This window comes from Melanostigma gelatinosum (genome assembly GCF_949748355.1).
Source record: "Melanostigma gelatinosum genome assembly, chromosome: 23".
NCBI lineage: Eukaryota > Metazoa > Chordata > Actinopteri > Perciformes > Zoarcidae > Melanostigma > Melanostigma gelatinosum.
The window spans coordinates 8,952,131-8,972,022 of NC_136656.1; the positions used below are offsets into that span (position 1 = coordinate 8,952,131).

At 42.0% G+C, this 19,892-nt stretch overlaps 1 protein-coding gene across 1 annotated transcript in view; it reads right to left on the reverse strand.

The window, feature by feature from the left end:
- Window positions 1–16,427, reverse strand: part of kcnip4a (potassium voltage-gated channel interacting protein 4a) — a gene marked incomplete at its 5' end in the record, with an annotated part of 133,261 nt that extends 116,834 nt beyond the window's left edge. The window contains one exon of the mRNA XM_079295204.1: window positions 16,370–16,427. Within this exon, the coding sequence (XP_079151330.1) occupies window positions 16,370–16,427 (58 nt within the window). The remainder of the gene's footprint in view (window positions 1–16,369) is intronic.
- Between the last annotated feature and the right edge of the window lie 3,465 nt (window positions 16,428–19,892).

Here is a 19,892-nt window from a genome sequence, read left to right on the forward strand (position 1 = left end):
CGTTTTTTCGTGTGTTTTTTTTTCGTTCAGGGATAAAGCAGTCCATATGCTTACACATGGCCCCCTCCCAGAAACTAAGAGTTACCAAGTCTGTGGAAAAACACTCAACGATTGCATAATTAATGTTGCGTGGAAGGAGTTCCTGGTACAGCTTGGACAAAGGGACCCGGCTTGGTTACAGCAATAAACCAGCACACCGTCACGTAGGGCTGGGCGATATGGCCTAAAAAAAAAATCTCCGATTTTTTTACAAAAAATCCGATTCACGATTTAAATCGATTTTTTTCCCCCAAAATTTTTTGCAGATGACAGAAGCTGTTGAAAACAATTTTTTCTTTTATTTTGTGATGATTTTCCCAAGTAGGTTGATAAAAATAAAGTGCAAACAAAACCTGAACATTGTAGAAAGGTGCCTGTAGTATACAAAAAGTATTTGGTCACTCTTTTGTTTGCCTGAATCATTTAAATATAAAATTTAATTAAACATAACATTAAATGGCATTAAATAGTAGCCTTCCATTGTAAACAACTGTGCAAATGTAACTTTTTACAGTAAGCTTTTCTAACTGAATACACTGATACAAACACAGCATGAAATAAAATGTATATGACCCTTTAACATTCACATTTTCAAAAGTGCAACATCTGATCTAACATCAACATAACATATTTTGCACAGTAAATAAGTGCATGTAAACAAAATCAAGTGCATTCACAACATAACCAACAGTATTAAACAGTAGTGCATGTTTTTTCTAAATATTTTTTGCCAGGAAGACAAGCCTGTCTACTACCTCTGGCTTCAGGCATGCACGGTGGCATGTAACAATGCCCCCCCCCACACACTGAAAAGCCTCTCAGAGGGGGCACTTGTAGCTGGCACAGAGAGGTATTTCTTTGCTAAAGTACTTAGCCTTGGAAAGTTAAGTTGGTGACGCTTCCACCAGTCAAGTGGATCGGTGTCTGGGTCAACCTGCTGGACCACAGGTCAGTTGTTGCGGAGTAGAATGACATCCCCTCCAGCTCCGCAGAGATCCTTTGGCGTGTACTATTGTACAGCCGAGGCAAGGCAACGTCAGAAAAATGTTTACGGCTTGGTAGCACGTACCTGGGGTCCAAAGCTTTGAGACGGTGAATAAACCCCGGCTTTTCCACGGTGTATATGGGCACCATATCTTTTGCGATATACATCGCGACTGCATCCGTGATGGCTTTCCACCGGGCACTCTTCTTCTCATGCGGAGTACAGTTGGTGAATGTCTCCAAAATGCTGGGTTGTCGTTGTGAGGTGGCGGCGGCGGCGGCCAGCAGTGAAGCTGCTGGCCGCCATTGTTTTAGTTTGTAAACAATGCGCGCGCACTCGATTTTCTCGATTTTCAATAAAACACATCGCCTTAAAGCACACATTCGAATTAATCGATTAAATCGATTTATCGCCCAGCCCTACCGTCACGTGTTGAACCACCCAGCATCTCATTCAGCTGTATCCAATTGACAAGGCTGGAGTGTGAGTGTTATTTGAGCCATTTATAGAATTGTTAGGCAGAGCATTGACTGCATCGCACGATGACCGGCGGGAGACGTTTCTGCCGTTCAGGTCGAAGCAATGATGATCATAAACTTGTTTTCTGCACTACAATACATGAATAATAAATAAATAAATGGAATATAATGAACTTGCTGTTACATCCGAGGCTATGCATGTGTAAAGATGTGAAACCACTGCATTTCAACAAATTTGCTCTCGTCATCTCCGATCCCTTTAGTTGTAAACAACGTGCAGTATTTTCCTCCTGGCTGTCACAGGTACTAGCTAGCGCCATCTCTCTTCTTCCCATTTTCTCCAATCTGAGAGGCTGCATGCAGCCTTAACTTCCCCTTTAATCCATCATTGCCTTTTTCCCTTTCGGCTTCAGATCTACAGAGGCCTGCACTCTTGACCAAGTGGGAGAATAGATTAAAATGAAAATTGAGATGCTTTATCGGAAGCAGACATGTGACCTCAAACAGGCCAAATTGTGATTTCTCATTCAGAAGAATCCTGCTTGCTATACAGCACTGGAGAGAAGCGCTCTCATCAAGGACACACACACCAGGACTCTCTTGATGATCTTGAACATTGTCTCCAAAGTAGAGCAGCATGGTGATTAGTATAATTTCTCAAGGTTTAAGGGTCCTTTCAGCAGTACTTCTCATCATGGCATTTGGTATCACACTGCGAACAAACTATCAAATACATCATGGTGTGTGTGTGTGTGTGTGTAGAATTCCCAAAAGCCAGAGGGGTTAGTCTGACAAAAGAAATTGATGAACGAACACATGCAGCCTTCCATTTAAAACTTCCTCATGAGGTAACATTACTGTTAACTTGGCCAAAACAGTGAATAAATAGATTTCCAGGCCATTTCTGTGCTGTTTGAAGGACATGTCCCTGATAGGCAGTCCTAAGCTGGTGGTGACCTAAGGTGGGAATGCAATGACGCTGCACCGATTTCCCATTGAGCAGCATGTTCTTCTGGAATGAATGCATGTCAAATATGAAATACCAACTCCTTTAACAGAACAACAAACAATGTATACCACATAAACCAATCAAAGAGCTCTCCATCATGTCTTCAGCATAAAATACTCATGTTCTTATTGGAATAAGGGGAAAATAAAACAAATTGGTAGATCCCACGATGGCTGCTGATGAACACTGATGCGCTCTGTGCTCCGTCTTGAATGTCCAATCATAAAGCAGAATTAGAGTCGACCATCCATCAGCAAGAGACGCATCCGAGCTACAGTGAGTGCATTCGGGGCCAACTGAATTACTACTGCAGTGCAGACACTCGCAGAATTTATGACAGTATCACTATCAGAGTGATAAAAGGACACGTGACGTAAAATCGGTCTGCAGGCTTAGTGTTCTTTCAGTGTTATTCAGGCATCGCTGCAGCAAATGATGTACATGTTACATCCGATGTTGTATAGTCACAACCATATGAATCACGTTAAATTACTTCATATTTAAAATTGGAACACTTATATAAAAAGGCACTGGTAATAAACTGCCCTGAATGCAGGAAACGCTGTATATGAGCATAGTTATCCTTCATTTGTTCTGTAGCCTGCTGCCCTCTCCTGGTAGTAAATATGAAGTACAGCGATGGATCTCTACCATAAGGCGTCTATAATGTTTCTGTGTGTGTGTGTATATACATATATAAGTTTCATATTTTACTAAGAAAGATGAATATGCATAATATTGCTATTCATATTCATGAAGAACAGCTGTTTTACAGTCCTATTGTTGTTTTTCCCCTGCAGAAAAATCGTCATTGCAGATGTCATTTAGTCCCTACAGTGAAATCCATGACTGTTTAACAGCATTCTAAATAACACCTGAACACAACCCAGTTATCTAACGAGCCATATCAATGCGGAACAACACGTAAAAACTCCAGGTTCATGGTAATACTTGACATGTCACTGAGCTATGAATAAAACAAAGGAAACTGAAAAGGTTTTGCATGTAGAAATATTTTTGCCTTCCAATCGTCATGATTTAAAATATATCAACCTACAGTTTATGTGCACAACACCAAGTTAAATAATTAATAATTAGAGCACACATTTCTTTTTAATGTCAATATCTAATTGAGTTTTCATGAATCTGCTTTCAGAGACAAAACTTTTAATTATTTCCTTGATTAAGAAAGGGGGCTTAATTCAACGCGTTCATAAAAAAAAAAAAATCATAAAACTCTGGTGTTCCTTTTATAAAGGTAGGAGGACCAATACCACATTAATGTGTTTTATATGGTGATGATGGAGTTCATTCTGGACTCCGGGGCTTTTGCTGCATTTTGTCTCGTCAGAAGTTAATGTGTAGAGTGTTACTGTCAAATCCAGGGGTCTCAAACTCAACTTACCTGGGGGCCGCTGGAGGTAGAGTCTGGGTGAGGCTGGGCCGCATCAAGTATTCCAAGAAGAAGTACAACTGATCCAATCTTCATTAACAACAGTTCAGAACATGAACGGTTCTTCAGAGCGTGAACGTGTTCTTCAGAGCGTGAACGGTTCTTCAGAACATGAACGGTTCTTCAGAGCGTGAACGGGTTCTTCAGAGCGTGAACGTGTTCTTCAGAACGTGAACGGTTCTTCAGAACGTGAACGGGTTCTTCAGAGCGTGAATGGGTTCTTCAGAGCGTGAACGGGTTCTTCAGAGCGTGAACGGTTCTTCAGAACATGAACGGTTCTTCAGAGCGTGAACGGGTTCTTCAGAACATGAACGGTTCTTCAGAGCGTGAATGGGTTCTTCAGAGCGTGAACGTGTTCTTCAGAGCGTGAACGGTTCTTCAGAACGTGAACGGTTCTTCAGAGCGTGAACGGTTCTTCAGAACATGAACGGTTCTTCAGAGCGTGAACGGTTCTTCAGAGCGTGAATGGGTTCTTCAGAGCGTGAACGTGTTCTTCAGCGCGTAAACGGGTTCTTCAGAACATGAACGGTTCTTCAGAGCGTGAACGGTTCTTCAGAGCGTGAATGGGTTCTTCAGAGCGTGAACGTGTTCTTCAGAGCGTGAACGGGTTCTTCAGAACATGAACGGTTGTTCAGAACATGAACGGGTTCTTCAGAACATGAACGGTTCTTCAGAACATAGGCTTCTCTTGCCTACTCCTTGCTACCAGAGACCTGGCAGCGCTTCCTCTCACACAGCTCAGCCACATTTGGCTTGAGGGAGGAAGCAGTTGAGACCCTCAGTATGGCTTGAAGATGCTCATCAGTAAGTTTGGACCTGTACTTTGACTTATTAAAGTTCATGGTTGAGAAGAGCTTTTCACACAGATATGTGCTCCCAAAAAGGCACATGGTCCGCTTGAACATCCTGGAAAGCTCAGGGAAGGTGGGGGGCAATTCTCTCAAAAGTTGTCCAAGCTTGTCTGCTATTCCACTCACCTCCCTGAACTTGGCTTTGAGTTCAGAATTGCACTGCAGGTCAATGAGCTCCATTTGAAGCACAGGAGGGGCATCTTGCACATCAAAGGAGTACTTGCAGCCTGTAACATGCACATTTTTATGAACTCGCCTTCTTTGAATGGCTTTCCCGCCTTGGCGATCATCTTACTCACCACGTAGCTCGCTTCGACTGCCGCGTCCCTCGCTTTCTTAAAAAAATCGTGTCTCCTCAGTAAACATGTTTTAAGATCGCCGGCCCGGGCCTCGCGCTCATTTCCTGGTATTTTGTAGACTCCTCGGCATGTCTCTTTGAGTAATGCCGTTTGAGGTTATACTCCTTATGTACCGCGACTTTCTCTGTGCATAGAAGACACGTCGCAGTGCCCCGGTGCTCAACAAAAAAAGATTCCGTCTCCCACTTTCTCTTCACGGCAGGTTTTGAGAAAGACATGACTGGGGCTGGGTGAGATATTTTATATTTTCCTTCCACTTGGTGTCACTCCTGAATCACGTTTCACCCAAGTGACAGTTTCGCTAATTCACGTTGTAAATATAAAACGCCCACAACGACTCGCGCAACAACTCGGCAAAAAGGTGCGCGTGAGAAAAAGGTGCGCGTGAGAAAAACGCGGGGGCCGCATTCACGTTAGTTCTGTAGCTCTCCACTTACTTTTGACTACGTTTAGGAAATCGTTTTTTTTTTTGGAGAGTAGAGAGTAAATGCTATTTTTCACTTGTAGTACTTTATGGAATCAATAATACTTAATATGTGATAAATACATTATCGACCCTAGATTCTAATTTGCCCTTTGAAATAGATAAATTCACCAGGCACCGGTTTCTACAGAACGCTTAATAACTAAATAAAATGTCAATACTTAGCCTTAGAAAATGTTTCTTTTCCTCTGTACAAGGCTGATATTCCACCCCTGCGGTCCGTGCAAAAGGATAATCCACTACACACAGCCCTAAAAACCCAGCTATTCCCCTTTTGCAGCAAACAATAGAGATCATTATAGATCAGATAAAACAGATTAGTTCCAAGTGCAAACCAACAATGGTTGAGTTGATCCTGCTTCCATTGCAGACTGAACTGCCTCTTTAGTTCCATGGAAAAACTGTTTATTAGTCCTTCAATCTAAAAGCCAAGGTACCCTCCTATTAATCATACAAAAGACACTACAAGCCAAAACAAGTCCTCTAAATTCTCTTCTTGTTCATCTTTATCTAATCCGGTAATCTCTCTTTAAGGACAGGGACCTGGGAACAACAATCTAGACTCTCTGACTAAACTAAGAACACAGGCCTAATTATTTGGGTACTACTCAAAGAACTGCGTGTTTAAAGTAATGACCCCTTAACTGCCTCTGGTAAACATCTAAACACAAATAGCCACAGCAGCACGCAAAACAAACTGTCAAGTCCAGGCAATGCACCTGAGAACATATGCTAATTATTTATTTTTTTGCCAGTTATGCATGGCCATAATGAAATGCAAGACATTTCAGCATGCCCTTTAAAATACTTATCTTACGCGTCCTCAGTTGTTTCAAGGAGGAAAGTTATTCTTCCAGCTGTTCCAGGACTATCGATGGTAAATGTACCAGGTCGACCGTCTTCATGCAAACTGACCTGCAATCCTTTCCCGACTCACATCGTCAAATTAAACCAGCAAACATCCCGAGTGTGTCCAGATAATCATCGCAGAGTAAAATTAACTTGTACATTAACTTGTACGACATGACTAAATAAAACACGACCTCGTGACACCCTACCTCAGTCAGTGTTACGTCCCCCCTGAAGGTCCCATTCCAAGAGCAAAAGTTTCAAACATCGACAGATCATCACCTGCTCTGACTGGAGGACTTTTTTTTGGTTTGCTCTCACATCGCAAATTGACATCCTTCAATGAATGCACAGAAATTGAGGTCGAGTGCGAAGGCTAACTGCTGTAAATTGTTCCTCTGCGCATCATCTTACCTTGCAGGATAAAAACACGATGTGCACGCTCTCTCTGCTTCCTCGGGCTGCAAGTGATCCTCAGGTTTCACACAAGCACTTTCCTGAGCTGATCAACAGAGTGTGAACAGGGGTGTGGGGGGGGGGGGGGTGGGAGGAGGAGGAGAGCGGGAACCGCTCTGTGAAGCAGAAAGAGTGAGAGAGGAAACCGCTGGAAGACAATGCGGCTTTTGCTTCAAGGTAGAGGACCATTTTGTGTGATTTTAGTCAAGTATCAGAGAAAGAGGAGAGCGTCAAAGATGCTGGTGGCTCTGCATTCACAGTGGTGTGATATAGCCAGGCAGTGCTTTATTCAGCCACAGCAGCCCTTTGAGTTCATGCTTCCATCAGCATACTAACACAATGCTAACCTATTGATGTTCACCTTTAGCTTAGAGTGTTAGCATCACACCGTTCACTCATTAGCACTACACTCAAAGTACAGCTGAGGCTCATGGGAATGTCATTGATTTAGGAGGTATTGGGAAAAAATGTTACTAACTGGTGGAAGGGACCAAAGTTATCATAATGCATGAGAAAAAACAATTGCCAGCCCTCAGTAAGAAGAGGGAGCTGGCGTGTTTGCAACATCTTTTTTGTGCCCGATTAATTTACTACATTTTTTCAGCTACAAAAAAGGCCAAAATGAGATATGTGCTTAATTATAAGGCGCAACACACACTGATGGTAATTCTTTCAAAAAGAAAGAATACAGCCTCCATGTATATCAAATGGAAGACAAATAATAAATCTCTGTCATACAATCCACAGCCACTATAGGCTCCACGACAGCAGCAGTTAGAAAGACCAACAGATGTGTTAAAAACCAGCAGGGACACTCTGCTGGGATGCCTGTGAATCAGAAATATCCATAAAACTTCTAGCGTCGGTAACAATGTCCTGTACCTACCCTGGCCCTTCCCTCTGATTCATTTGAATTAACAAGACGGGTATACATTTCAGACATTTAAATGGTTATTACAGATCAAAATGAGCATTTAAGCAGCGTTTTTGACCCTTTTTAAAACTGTCCCGAGTTCTTTGGCAGAGGATGATGCATACCACAGCACAGCCATTCCACTTAACCACCCTGAATTTATTACCACAGTGTTAATGTTTGTCAGCACTGCTCAAAGCAATTATTTTACTTTTGCTACGACATACAGTCAGTGTCATACATTTATACATATCATATGCAAACGACTTGTCCCCTGGTCTTCGGCCAAATGGGCTGAAGCTCGCATTTAAATGCACATAACATGAATAGCTGTGCAGAGATCCGATAGTTTCAGTTACTTGAACGTGTTACAGTTGAGCACAGAGACCCATGTAAACAGAATGCAAATCTGAATGCTGGATTAGACTTTCCCATCCAATCAGTTACGATTATCTGTCGAGTCAATCCATGAAAAAAATCACTGAAACACCACATTAGCTGCTGAACATAGACTTTTAAGTGCTGTGTGCTTTGAGACGCACACTTAAATCTTCAGTGTTCCTCTTACGGACACCTATCGATGAAGTCAGAGGCGTTGTATCATATTATATTACGTTCTATCATATTATAAGTACAGAGTAAGTATTTGGCGTCAAGGCTTTGACTTCGTCACTCACAGAAGATAAGTTCAGCATGGAGAAGCATTGGAAACTATTACATTCTCCCTCCAAAAACTGCATTAGATACAGACTCGCCCACTGTGTTTGTTTTATATTTCATTTCATCACTTAAGTGCTGGCTTGTTCACAATGGATCCGTTTGTCTGAAAGATTGAGTGTCTTGCCCCACTAGACTTCGCTGTAGCGGTGTTCCTAGACCTCAGTAATTACCAGCACGTCGTCATCTTAACCAGGAGAAACGACAAACCTCTGAAAATAAGATCAAAGTTCTCCTTATTAAATGTGCCGAGCAGAACTCCCCACATATGTGCAGTACATGCTCTGTCCCTTTAAGGCCTCCTGTGACTCTGGCCTTTTTTGTCTCAGTGTTGCCGGTGTTTTTAGAAAAGCTGAAGGAATACCAACAACCTTGCTGTCTCAGTATAAAAATGATGGAAGACACACATTCAAGACAACAGGCTCATTGGAACAAAGCCCGGCATTTCCATAAAACCTTGCCAGGATAAACCAACAGCCCATTACAGAGGCCATTAACCGAAGAGCGAAGGAGGTTGCTGTCCAGCAGCACAACATGAATTCAGTGCTTGTTTCTTTTCAATGTTCTCCACCACATTAGCAGGTACAGAGTGCACTAATTCCCTTTACTTCTCAAGTGTAATGTTAATGCTGGAATGTAGAAGTCAAGCTAAAATATTAATTGTAAGAGGTTGTAATATAATCTACTGTACATGGGAATCTGTCTGTTTTACGTCATGTGTGTATCATGTGACGCTATGGTAGGATGGAAGCCAGAAAGAAGCAAACATCTTTCCTCATTTTTTTGGGTTGCATGTATTAGTTATGAGCTATTTGCCTTGACTTGCAGCAAATTTGTGTTCCAGTACTTCTACACTTGTGTACTATTGTCATGTAGGTATGCTACAGCTTCACTCCAAGCATGGGGATTTCCAAAATTATAACTTATTCACTTGATATTCACAGATTTGTCTGCCCTGTCAGTCTCCTTTTGTCTTGTTGAAATGTTATACACAAAGAGTTCCAAAACAAAGACGGGAAACATTACAATTTATGGTTTCAAAACTTTAAAAAACGATTGCCTCACCCTAGTCTGCCCAGTAAAACTTTAAACACACACACACACACACACACTATAACCCTATAGAGACATGACACAAGTTGGAGCCATAAATCAGAGTGCTCATTATTCTCTGTTGAAACAACTTAAAATGAACCGATGCTGTCGCTGCCATCTTTCCTTCCCTGCTCCAATGTCATAGTGGTCAGAAACCCTACGGTCCAGCGGTAGCCGGCCAGTTGGTGGTCACAGCAGGGCCAGACACGAGACGCACCGAGCTATGTGCGTCGAGGCTGGCTGTCTCTCTGCCTCCTTCCAACCAGCACACTTCCCCTTCCCAATTTCTCACACACCCACAGTGACCTTGTCCATTAAAAGTGGTTAAAATGAGCAGAATGCATGAGGGGAAACAGCCGATTAAATACACTGCAATGCAGTATTTAAAAAAGGAGGGATGTAGGCTCATCTTGGTGAAGTCACGGTTTGTATCAGTAGATGTTGGATCTATTTTTTTTTTCTGGTTTTTGAAACACGAGAGCTCCATAATGGGGTCCTTGCGGAAACAGTGGTTGTTCCCTTATTTACTGACCTGAACTCGATGCAGCCATCTCTTGAACCATGGCACGAGTAATCCGATAGGAGGGAGCACACTGGCTTTGAGAAAGACAAGAGGAGTCTCAGAGTTACAGAACAAACGGTCTATTAGGGACGCTCCAATACGATACTTAATATTGGGCAATGCCGACACAAATAACGATCGGATATCGTGCACAACACGATATTTAATTTTGTTTTACAGCGTTAGGAAGACAATGTTTAAGTCAAGCCTGATGTTGCCTTGTTGCATAAGACTGATCCCAGTCCCGTCCAAACCGCGAGGCATACAGCTCATTAATCACACACTCTCACACACACACACTGGTATCCGATGATATACTCAGCCAGCTGTCGCATCAGAATTGAAAAGTTGAACCAGGACATTCTGATGGAGCGTTTCAAAATTAAAGCCCTTCAAAATCTCATTCGTGAGCTAACTTCAAATCACATTCATGAGACAATTTCTCTAATTTCAGATTCGATTTTAAAATAAATGGTGCGTCTATAACTTCTTAGCATCACACTGCACTAAGAGAAGCTCCGCGCAAAGCCTGGTTGTTTGTAAGTCCTGCAGCCTCAGAATGCAACTCCAAATTACAAGAATCAGCCTTCTGTTCCAAAGGCCAATCGCACAAGATTGTCGAACAAGATAATGAAAAACAGGCTGAAATACCCACCTAACAATCCTGCTGATACAATTACGTGTCAATCACAGCATTTGTTCATTATTATGCACAAGTATTCATTGTGGCATGAATTAAGGTTCAGCGCTTTTTAAGTGGGTAGTTGACAAAGCTCCTGGGAGAAGGCAACTCAGCACAATGAGAAACAATAGTGCGGACAGTCGATAAGTTCACATTTCCCAAGTCTCTCTCACACTTGCTCCTTCTTCCACTTGTTAAATTGCCTCTGGCATCATGGCCAATGTAACAGACAATTTTTAAGAGCAGAAAAAAAAAACATGAAAAAAAAGTATGCGCAATTCAACACAGCACATACTGCTCAGAGAAAGTTTGTTTGTACAGACACAAGCACAAAATAAGCATAAAAAAATGAAAATCGGACAGAAACCTCGACACACACGCACCTCCAGAGACAAGCGTCAACCCTTTTATCACTTCCCTGCCCTCTGTGAGTGCGTTTCGTTTCCTGAGTCAATGTGTTGGAATGCCTCCGTAAATGATTCAGCCGCAGTGCCTGTTATCTGAAGATAACGGTGGCCCTTTATCGGCCAGCGTGTACGGAGACACTGCGCTGGTGACGATACAAGCACCTGGAGGGAATTGGGGCACCTTCTGTGAAAGGATGCGTGTCATTGTGGCAGTGGAGCACACAATGGCACACAGCCTATCAGCAGCTTTATGGTGTAAGGTCACTTTCAATTGCTCTGGGGACGCTCTCATTTTTTTAGTTCATCAAATAAAGGGCAATTTCTTTTTGCCGCCGCAGAACTAATGTGGACTAAAGGTCAGGAGAGTTACCTGCCGTACCTTTTCTAAGTATAGAGGACAGAGGCAGAGTAAATACCTCCCCTCGGACAAGAAATCCGAAATACATGTTTGCCAACTACATCACAGGAATCATAAAATATGACTAAACCATGTACGTGTACAAATATTTTTTGTTTAATCTAAGAAAACAGAACAAAAAAAAAAAGAATCTGACAAAGCAGTTCATTTATTCTTTTTGTCAATCAACAACAAATTAATCATTTTAGTAGCAAAAACACCCAAATTCAAAGCCTAAATGGTCAATATTCTCTTGATATATTAATCTATGATGAAAAGAGCTGCGTCATCACTTACCACTTACAGTACATCATCCTAACCTGGTCTTTGTTTTCACAGGTAAGTCAATAACTTTCACATGTCTGGCCATGTTAGATTATGTTGAAATGGATATGCACAGACCGACATCTGACCTGACCGCCACATGAGATAGATATAGGCTACAACAACAGGTACAAGTGTGTACAGAGGCACTCTCTTGTTATGACAAAGGAAATAGCCAAATCAATAACACAATACACAGTGCAAGAACATCTGTCCAGTTTGTGCAGGCTTACGGCTCAACGACTGGATGATACGTGTGTGACGGGGAGGATTCTTCACGACTGAGACATCATTTTCTCTGTATAACCACTTGGTGTCAGCCTTGCACATCACACAGATGCCACGGCTGCAATACAGCAGACATATTCCTTCCATAATTTCTAAGGTTGAACGTTCGTTGACATAACATTGAAAAACGATGAAACTGATGTGCCTTTTGATGATCATTGCTATTCTATGCAAACTGCTGTTATACTTCCAATCTATGTTCAGGTCGACCCTAATTTACAAGATGGACTCAGGCTGGCATATGGCTCATGTCTGCATGCTGTACTCGTCATAATCTCCCATCAGAATGACATACATTGTGCAGTCTATATTAGGTGCTGGCAACACATGTACTTCTGGATGGATTAAAGCCCAAAATCCCCCCCCATATTGGGATGAGAAGAAAGGCAGACGGACCGTCCAGTTGGCCACTCATGCCGGGCCTGCCTCCACATATGGCCTGTGTGATGTTCAGCTCTGACACCATTTCATCAAGGACTCCTTGGAAAGACTCATTCTACCCGACATGCGGCTGATTCGTTAATGTTGGTTCCATAACTGGTCAGATTTTATGGGGCACAGTGGAGAATAATGTTGGGGGGGGGAGATCAAAACCTGCAACGCTTTGATTGGGGGACAGTGTGTCACGAACAAGCCACCCTGCCATCATGCCACAATGCAAAATGCTAAAGTAGTAATCAATGAAAAATACAAAAATGCAATAAAACTTCAACCATCATCAGGCTGTAAAATTACAATAGACGGAGCAAATCAACTGTCCCAAGCTGAACTGAGATATTTAATTGGCTAAAGATGGGCATTTTTCATAGTTGCTTAAAGAGCCAAAAGGCCATTGGGTGGGGGGGAGATAGCCGATTAATCTGCCAATCTTTCCTCTAAGTAACAGTAACAGATTTTTCCTCCTTGTACGTCTGTCTTGTATCGTCGACAAAGAAGCTGATAGTGTTGCGTTAATTACTCAAGATTTAACTTTTGTGTGGAGAAATAAACCAAAAACCGATCAGATATGACTTGAATACCACTTTCCAGCTTGCTGCAAAATCAGCTGCATCAAAAGTGGCCCTCATTATGTGTCTGGAGCCTAGTTGCATCAATAAGGTTCGTACAACGCCCAATTGTTCAACCTTTCGTACAAAGAAAGAAAGACACGTTTGCAAGCTGAGGCAAAGCCGTGCCGCCAAGTTGGCATCGGCTGTTTGGCACTCCATCCGAGAAAGGCAAATCTGTGGCATAAACAAGACTGCGGGTGGTAAAAATAAACATGAAAGAAAGGGCCACTTCTTTTAACATTCAGCAATCACACACAAACGCCTCACATTCTGCTGTCACCATAGTTAACGCCACAGCAATGATGCTCCTTCCACGACTTTCCCTTCTCCGTCACAATTAGTCACCCAGTTTATCCGTCTTACTCCACCTCTCCCTCCACCCATTTTGTTTTCTCTCCTCCTTCCCTCATTCTTCTCTGGCCTGAGTCCCAAGGCAGATGGTCCACGCAAGCAGATGCTCTCCACCCGGTCTCTCGGAGGGGAAACGGAAAGGCTGGATCCAAAACAAACAAAGTCTGGTGGGAGGGTTCCCCGTGGACGAGCGGGGAAGTTCCTGGAACAATTAATCCGGGATTTGACCGAGGGCTGGCTTTCTAATCGACACAAGGGAAGCACAAAAGGTGGTCAGAAGAACAATCTGTCAACGACAAAGACTTCTTCCTGGGTCCCATCTTGCTAAAGGAGTACAATTAACTTCACAGCAGTTTGTATGCCCCAATCTGACTGTTTATTAAGTCCAACTGTCATATTCTAATCTATTTATAGAGTGAAGTTAAAATAAACTTGACAAACCGATCTGAAGAAACTGTGATCCTTGCTTTATTTTTTACTGTAAAGCCTTGAAAGAGATGCAAGACTAAATAAAGAAACACAAAAAAGAAAAACGCCTGAACATGCTGTCAAAATGGGTCTTTTATAAAGCTGCCAATTGCTAAAAATGTCAGTCCAATTCCAAGTCTCCTTAAATGAGTTTATTGGAATACATTTCCTTCATACTCTGATTTTTAATTAGAATAAATTAAGAGTGCCTCATGATTTCAAACGGCACATCTTTTGTTTTAATAAACAGACAGAAGAACTCTCAGATCGGCGATCATGTGCTTCACACTGTCGAAGCATGCCCTCTGAAAGCTATCACACAACACTCACACAACACTCTGCTGTCTGACACATCTGGAGCAGTTTCTTCAATCTGTATCTCTGCTTCACTGGGATCTCAGGACCCCCGACAGACAGACACGCACGCCGCATGTGGTCAGCTCTCACCGTCATAAAAACTCACATCTAAAAACGGACAGTGTATGTGGCAACTATAAGTATCCTCCTTCCTGAAATATCAATGACTCTGTGAAAACATTAGCCCAATAAATGTTGTAAATTGGGTGTTGCATTAAAGCCAAGGCACATAACTCACTGGCTCAAACATTAAAACCCTGACTCAGTGGTCCTAAATATTGATTGTTGAGGTTATTAAGCTCTGTTGTAAATGGTTAAGTCACTAAACATAAGCCTAAGTCATTAAATGCAAATCAGGGTAAATGAAGCATCGGTTCAACAGCTATGAGGCAATGCCTCATGGTAACATTACGTAACGTTAAGCATTGTTTGAGGCCCTGAATAGACAATATCAGGCATAATTAGCTCTGATAGTTCATGCTGGTACAAAGGAAATCCATCACAAAAAGGCCTAATGGACACAGCTTGTTCTCAACACTGTCAATACAAAAGATGGAGCTAGCCGTGGTGCTGAAAGTAGCTCATTCGGAACAATAAACCTCGCGGGGCTACGTTTCATGCATCGCCATTTTTTAAAATAAATTCAGGGATAAGGTACTAAAGGAGAGAAAAGCCTAGGGCGTTGGCACGCAACGACAGAAGTTGTAATGGTGATCCGAGAGAGCTCCAAGGCACTGATGCAAAGAATCACTGCGCCAAGGAAGCAGCTCTTGGGAGGATCAACTCATGGCTGGGTGGATATCGCATTTGTGTGGGAGACCGTTATGTTTTCAGATTTCCCTGGGGCGGAATCATGATGTGGTAGCCCACATGGGGACAAAGTGGTGGGGGTTTTAGAGAGTGGGGGGGAAGAGAAAAAGGATGAAAAGTTGAAATATTAGTCAGTGACATCATTTGGGTTCTCTCTACGAGAATTAAATATAGGCGACAGACAAATGCAGTACATATTCCTAGCCCTCTCCATTGATCTCCTATGTAGACCAACTGCAATTCAAGCCCTGTCAGTCAGGGAGACTTACTGTTGGAGGCAGTGAAACCCCAAACTTTTCAAAAACAGTCAAATAAATAAAGATCTAAAAAAAACATAACACCTAAAAGTTTACACTCCGATACTGCAGTGTCCTATAACTGAGATATCAAAGTCAATTTATGACTTATTCTGGTCAAAAACGAAGATTATGTTCTTCGCTGCGCACATATCCATGAACTGGATTATTCAGCCCCGTTAAAAGCTCATTCACTGGCACGAGTTTTACCATTCAACATGTCAGCTGTGTGGTACATCATCGTTTCCCAGTCTTACGCCAAACTCCATTCACAATAAACCAATTTAATGTTGCCTTTCAACAAATGCTAATTAGCAGGGAAACGAGCCGGAATTGTCTTCACCTGTCAATCAATTAACGTTACGTCACATTTTTACTTTAACTGAATTGTATTGCGAGCTATCGCCACAGACCGCATGCACGTCAAGAGGACAGTGTTTGAGTTTTGAGTGACCATCAACGCCAACACTTGAGGAATTCTTTCACTGTCACTTTTATCCAATGAATGGGTTTGCTGTTGCAATAAAGCCGAATTAAGGAGTGATCATAAACACACCGAATTCTTGACCAATAAGCAAAGCAACGTGAAATTATAATTCTTGCACTAGTTTTATCTGACGTTTTCTCCACGCAAAACCAAACACGACACCGATGAATCACCCGATTATAACATGCAATCACTGTCCTACCAGGTGAAGAAGCAGCATCCACCCGGCCAGAAATGGTGTCCACTCTCTTTGTGTCCATAGTTGTTGTTACTTTTTTCCGAAGGTGCACTTTTTAGCCGAAACCAGCCTCGTTTCAGTCACAGGCGCTCGTCAATGCCGACTTGAAAACGGCTGGTACTAGTTGCTGCTCATCATTCAACTCCCCAAGTTTCGCAGTGGGAGAGCGCGCCGGAAGGCTGCGCGTGCATACGGTTGATGGCGGGGGCGCGCAAAAGTGGGTGAGTGTTGGTGGTGGTAGTGTGTTTATCTCATGTCTGGAAATAAGAAAAATGCGTTTGGCTGTTAATGCTCACTGAAGAGATTAGTCAATTAATGGACTATCAACACTTTCGGTCATTATTCATTTCTTTAGAAAAATATGTATCTACATATTTACAGTGGTATTAATTGTTAATATAGTTCAATACTCATATTATGGTTGTGGTGTCCACATTGCCTTCTTTTGTACATTCTTGATGGTCATGATCATCATTCTTCTGTATCTCTGAACTTCACTCACAGCAATTCCATAATTTGGCCTAATTGTATGGTGACTGTATTGTTTGGCATGCTTTACACTCCACTGTCCCAACTCACAGACAGACCGTTACATAATTCTGTGTCAAGTCAAACTTTGTGAAGCTGCCTGGTAAAGTGGGAGTCTGCACACATACACACACACACACGCTCAGCTCTTGAAGGAATCACACACATTCAATGCACAGTGTTTGTCTTCTTTTATCTTAGCACAAACAACCTGCAATATAAACAATACATCAGCTGTTGGACGTATGTCTGTAAACCGGCCAGAAAGAAAGCTAGTGGAGATTTTTCCAACACACAGCTGTAGCCATACAATGAAACAAGCCCAGCCGACTATATAGTCCACACTGAACAGATGAACCTGGGAAAATCAGGCCTGCTCTTAGAAAGCCAAGACAATTGTCAGCTAAGGTAAAAACATTTTGAACAATATCGCACATCTGTTCCATGGCAGCAAAGAATGAGAACTTGCAACGGATTGTTCAACTGTCTCCCAAGAATACCACAAAGGATAAAATGTTCTGTCTCACTGGAAAACACAACAGACAGCTTTAGACAAATCATGAAAGCGGACGCCATTTACTGGTATTTTTAGACATTTATTTCTGGAATATACATGAATCATATGCAAATGAAAAGGTACCCGGTGCTTACACGTTCCACTTACCTGACCTGGATTGATGATTCATCAAGATAGGTGTTGGTCAAGGTGAAAGGTGCATATAAACTGCAGTTTGCCAGATGTTTGATATTGCCTTTATGCACTGTCAGCATCTTTAAAGTGTTTAATCAAATCTGAAAACTGTTTTGAGATTATTATGCAATAAAACTTGTTCAGCCCATAAAGCAAGCCTATTTATTGCACCAGTGAGCCTCAATCAAATCACTTCTCAACTTGGAATATCATGCAAAAGTTTGACATTTTGGGGAGTATCCTATGGTGATTCCCTTTCTGGTAAAAACAAGTGTCATCAGATCGATACCGCTCTCCTATTGGTCTTTAAAATATGAAGCTAGCAGCGGGTTAGCTTTGCTTAGCATACAATATAAAAGAGGGGAAACCAGTGGAACTTCTGGAATGTTTTCCCAATCTCCAATATTACCAACACTGATAAACCTTTACTTTAAGTCTGAAATTATTTTTTGCATACTGTAGTAGTGAGCACAAAGTAAACTCACACTAAAATAAATCTCCATCCATATATGCCTAAAGCCTCATCACAAGCCCTACAGTAGACAAGAAGAAATGCATTCCAATCGACAACCTTCACATTTCCAGATGTGTGAGAGAGGGCTACTGTCTGAAACTGCCACGATGAACAATGAGTGATACTGTGTTTGAGGTGGCTGTAAAATAACAGAGCACCTGGGCAGAAAGATGAAGCCAAAATGTCTGTTCAGACAGACTGGCACAGGTAGATGGATGGCAGTGTGAGGGCATGAATGAGAGCAAAGGGCCACCAACACATGGGGACGGGAGCTCTGCAGATGGCTTGCTGTCATCATGATATGGCTGTGTGTGCAACTTTGAGAAAAAGATGGAGTGACCTCATTTTTCCTGATTATCAGAGGAATAAGGAGAAAATTGATGTTAAAATATAAGACACATATTTATGGTTCCGCCGTGAACTTTCATTTGGCTCTTCAATAAATATATTCTTCAGTATGTAGTTAAAGTCCAGGTTGTCGGAATACAAATCAGGAATTATCATTTGAAATTACTCCGGAAATACACACTCACACAAGCGTGATTCTGATCTGATGAAATCAAAGCAGCAGCAGAGCACTGCCCTCTCCCTCGAGATCCCCAAATGAGCATCTATTTCTGTCCTGCTCTCAGTGCCCAAAGTTGAATCATGATATATTTGGGTTTGCACAAGGTTCTCTGCGCTGTGTTTAATGAGGAGACTGTGCATATATTGGACTTTCGTCACTTTGATTCATCTACACATCACACAGTTAACAAAAAAAAATGAACAGAATATCTTCACCACGCGCATCCTTCGAGAGTGGAAACTCCTGCCGGTTGAGGAGATATTGTTTGTCATTCGGAGTCAATTAGGAGGCGGAAATTGTGGCTGATTTTGCAGTCTTGGGTGATTTGACAAGATGATATATGGAGTTGCTTTCTCCAACCGCTGACAGGCAGATTATTTAAGACGGCACTTGCAAGCAGCTCTTCTGCCAAGACACCTAAATCAGTTTGAGTGAAATAGAACAGAAAGGTGAAGCATTCATCTTATTCAGGAAGCATTAATGCACAGCTGCCAAAGAGTGTAATTCAAAGAGGCGACAGGAAGTCTTTCAGGTTTTGTCTTTGAGAAGTCTTGAACTCGAAGAACAACGTAAGACCAACTGCAGTGGTGACAAAGAAAAAAGTTCAATGGCTAAAAAGACAGGTGGCATTTCACTCATTTGAATCGGATACAAAACATGGACGGCAGAGTTTCTATTCCTGTTCAGCATTATCAGCAAAAAAAAATTGGAAAATGCTAATTTGCACAGTCAAATGTTGGGGCTTCGGTGACGTAAGCTATTTTTTAGGAAATTATGTGCAAACATAATATCCTGCAAGTTACACACATTTCTGATGAAAAATAAAATTGCAATTAATATGATTTACGTCAGTATCCCCGTCATGTGAAGCACAAATGTCAAGTTTCTGCTCAGCAATTACGCATTTGTCTTGAAACAATAAAGTTGAGCAGTATTGTGTGGCTCTGCTTGAATTCAAACATTTGCAAAAGCCCCGACTGGAACACAACATGCATACTGATGTGACTTTGACTCATTTGCAAATATTCAAAATAAAGAAACTTACCAACCTACCATAAATTCCCCAATTATCTGAGCAGACAGCTGCTTAACAGCAATGATCACAAACCCTGGATGCTAATTAATGCTTTAATCTGTACGTCAGCCCTCGGAGGTTTTTGGGCGATTAGTGCACGACAGGTAAAAA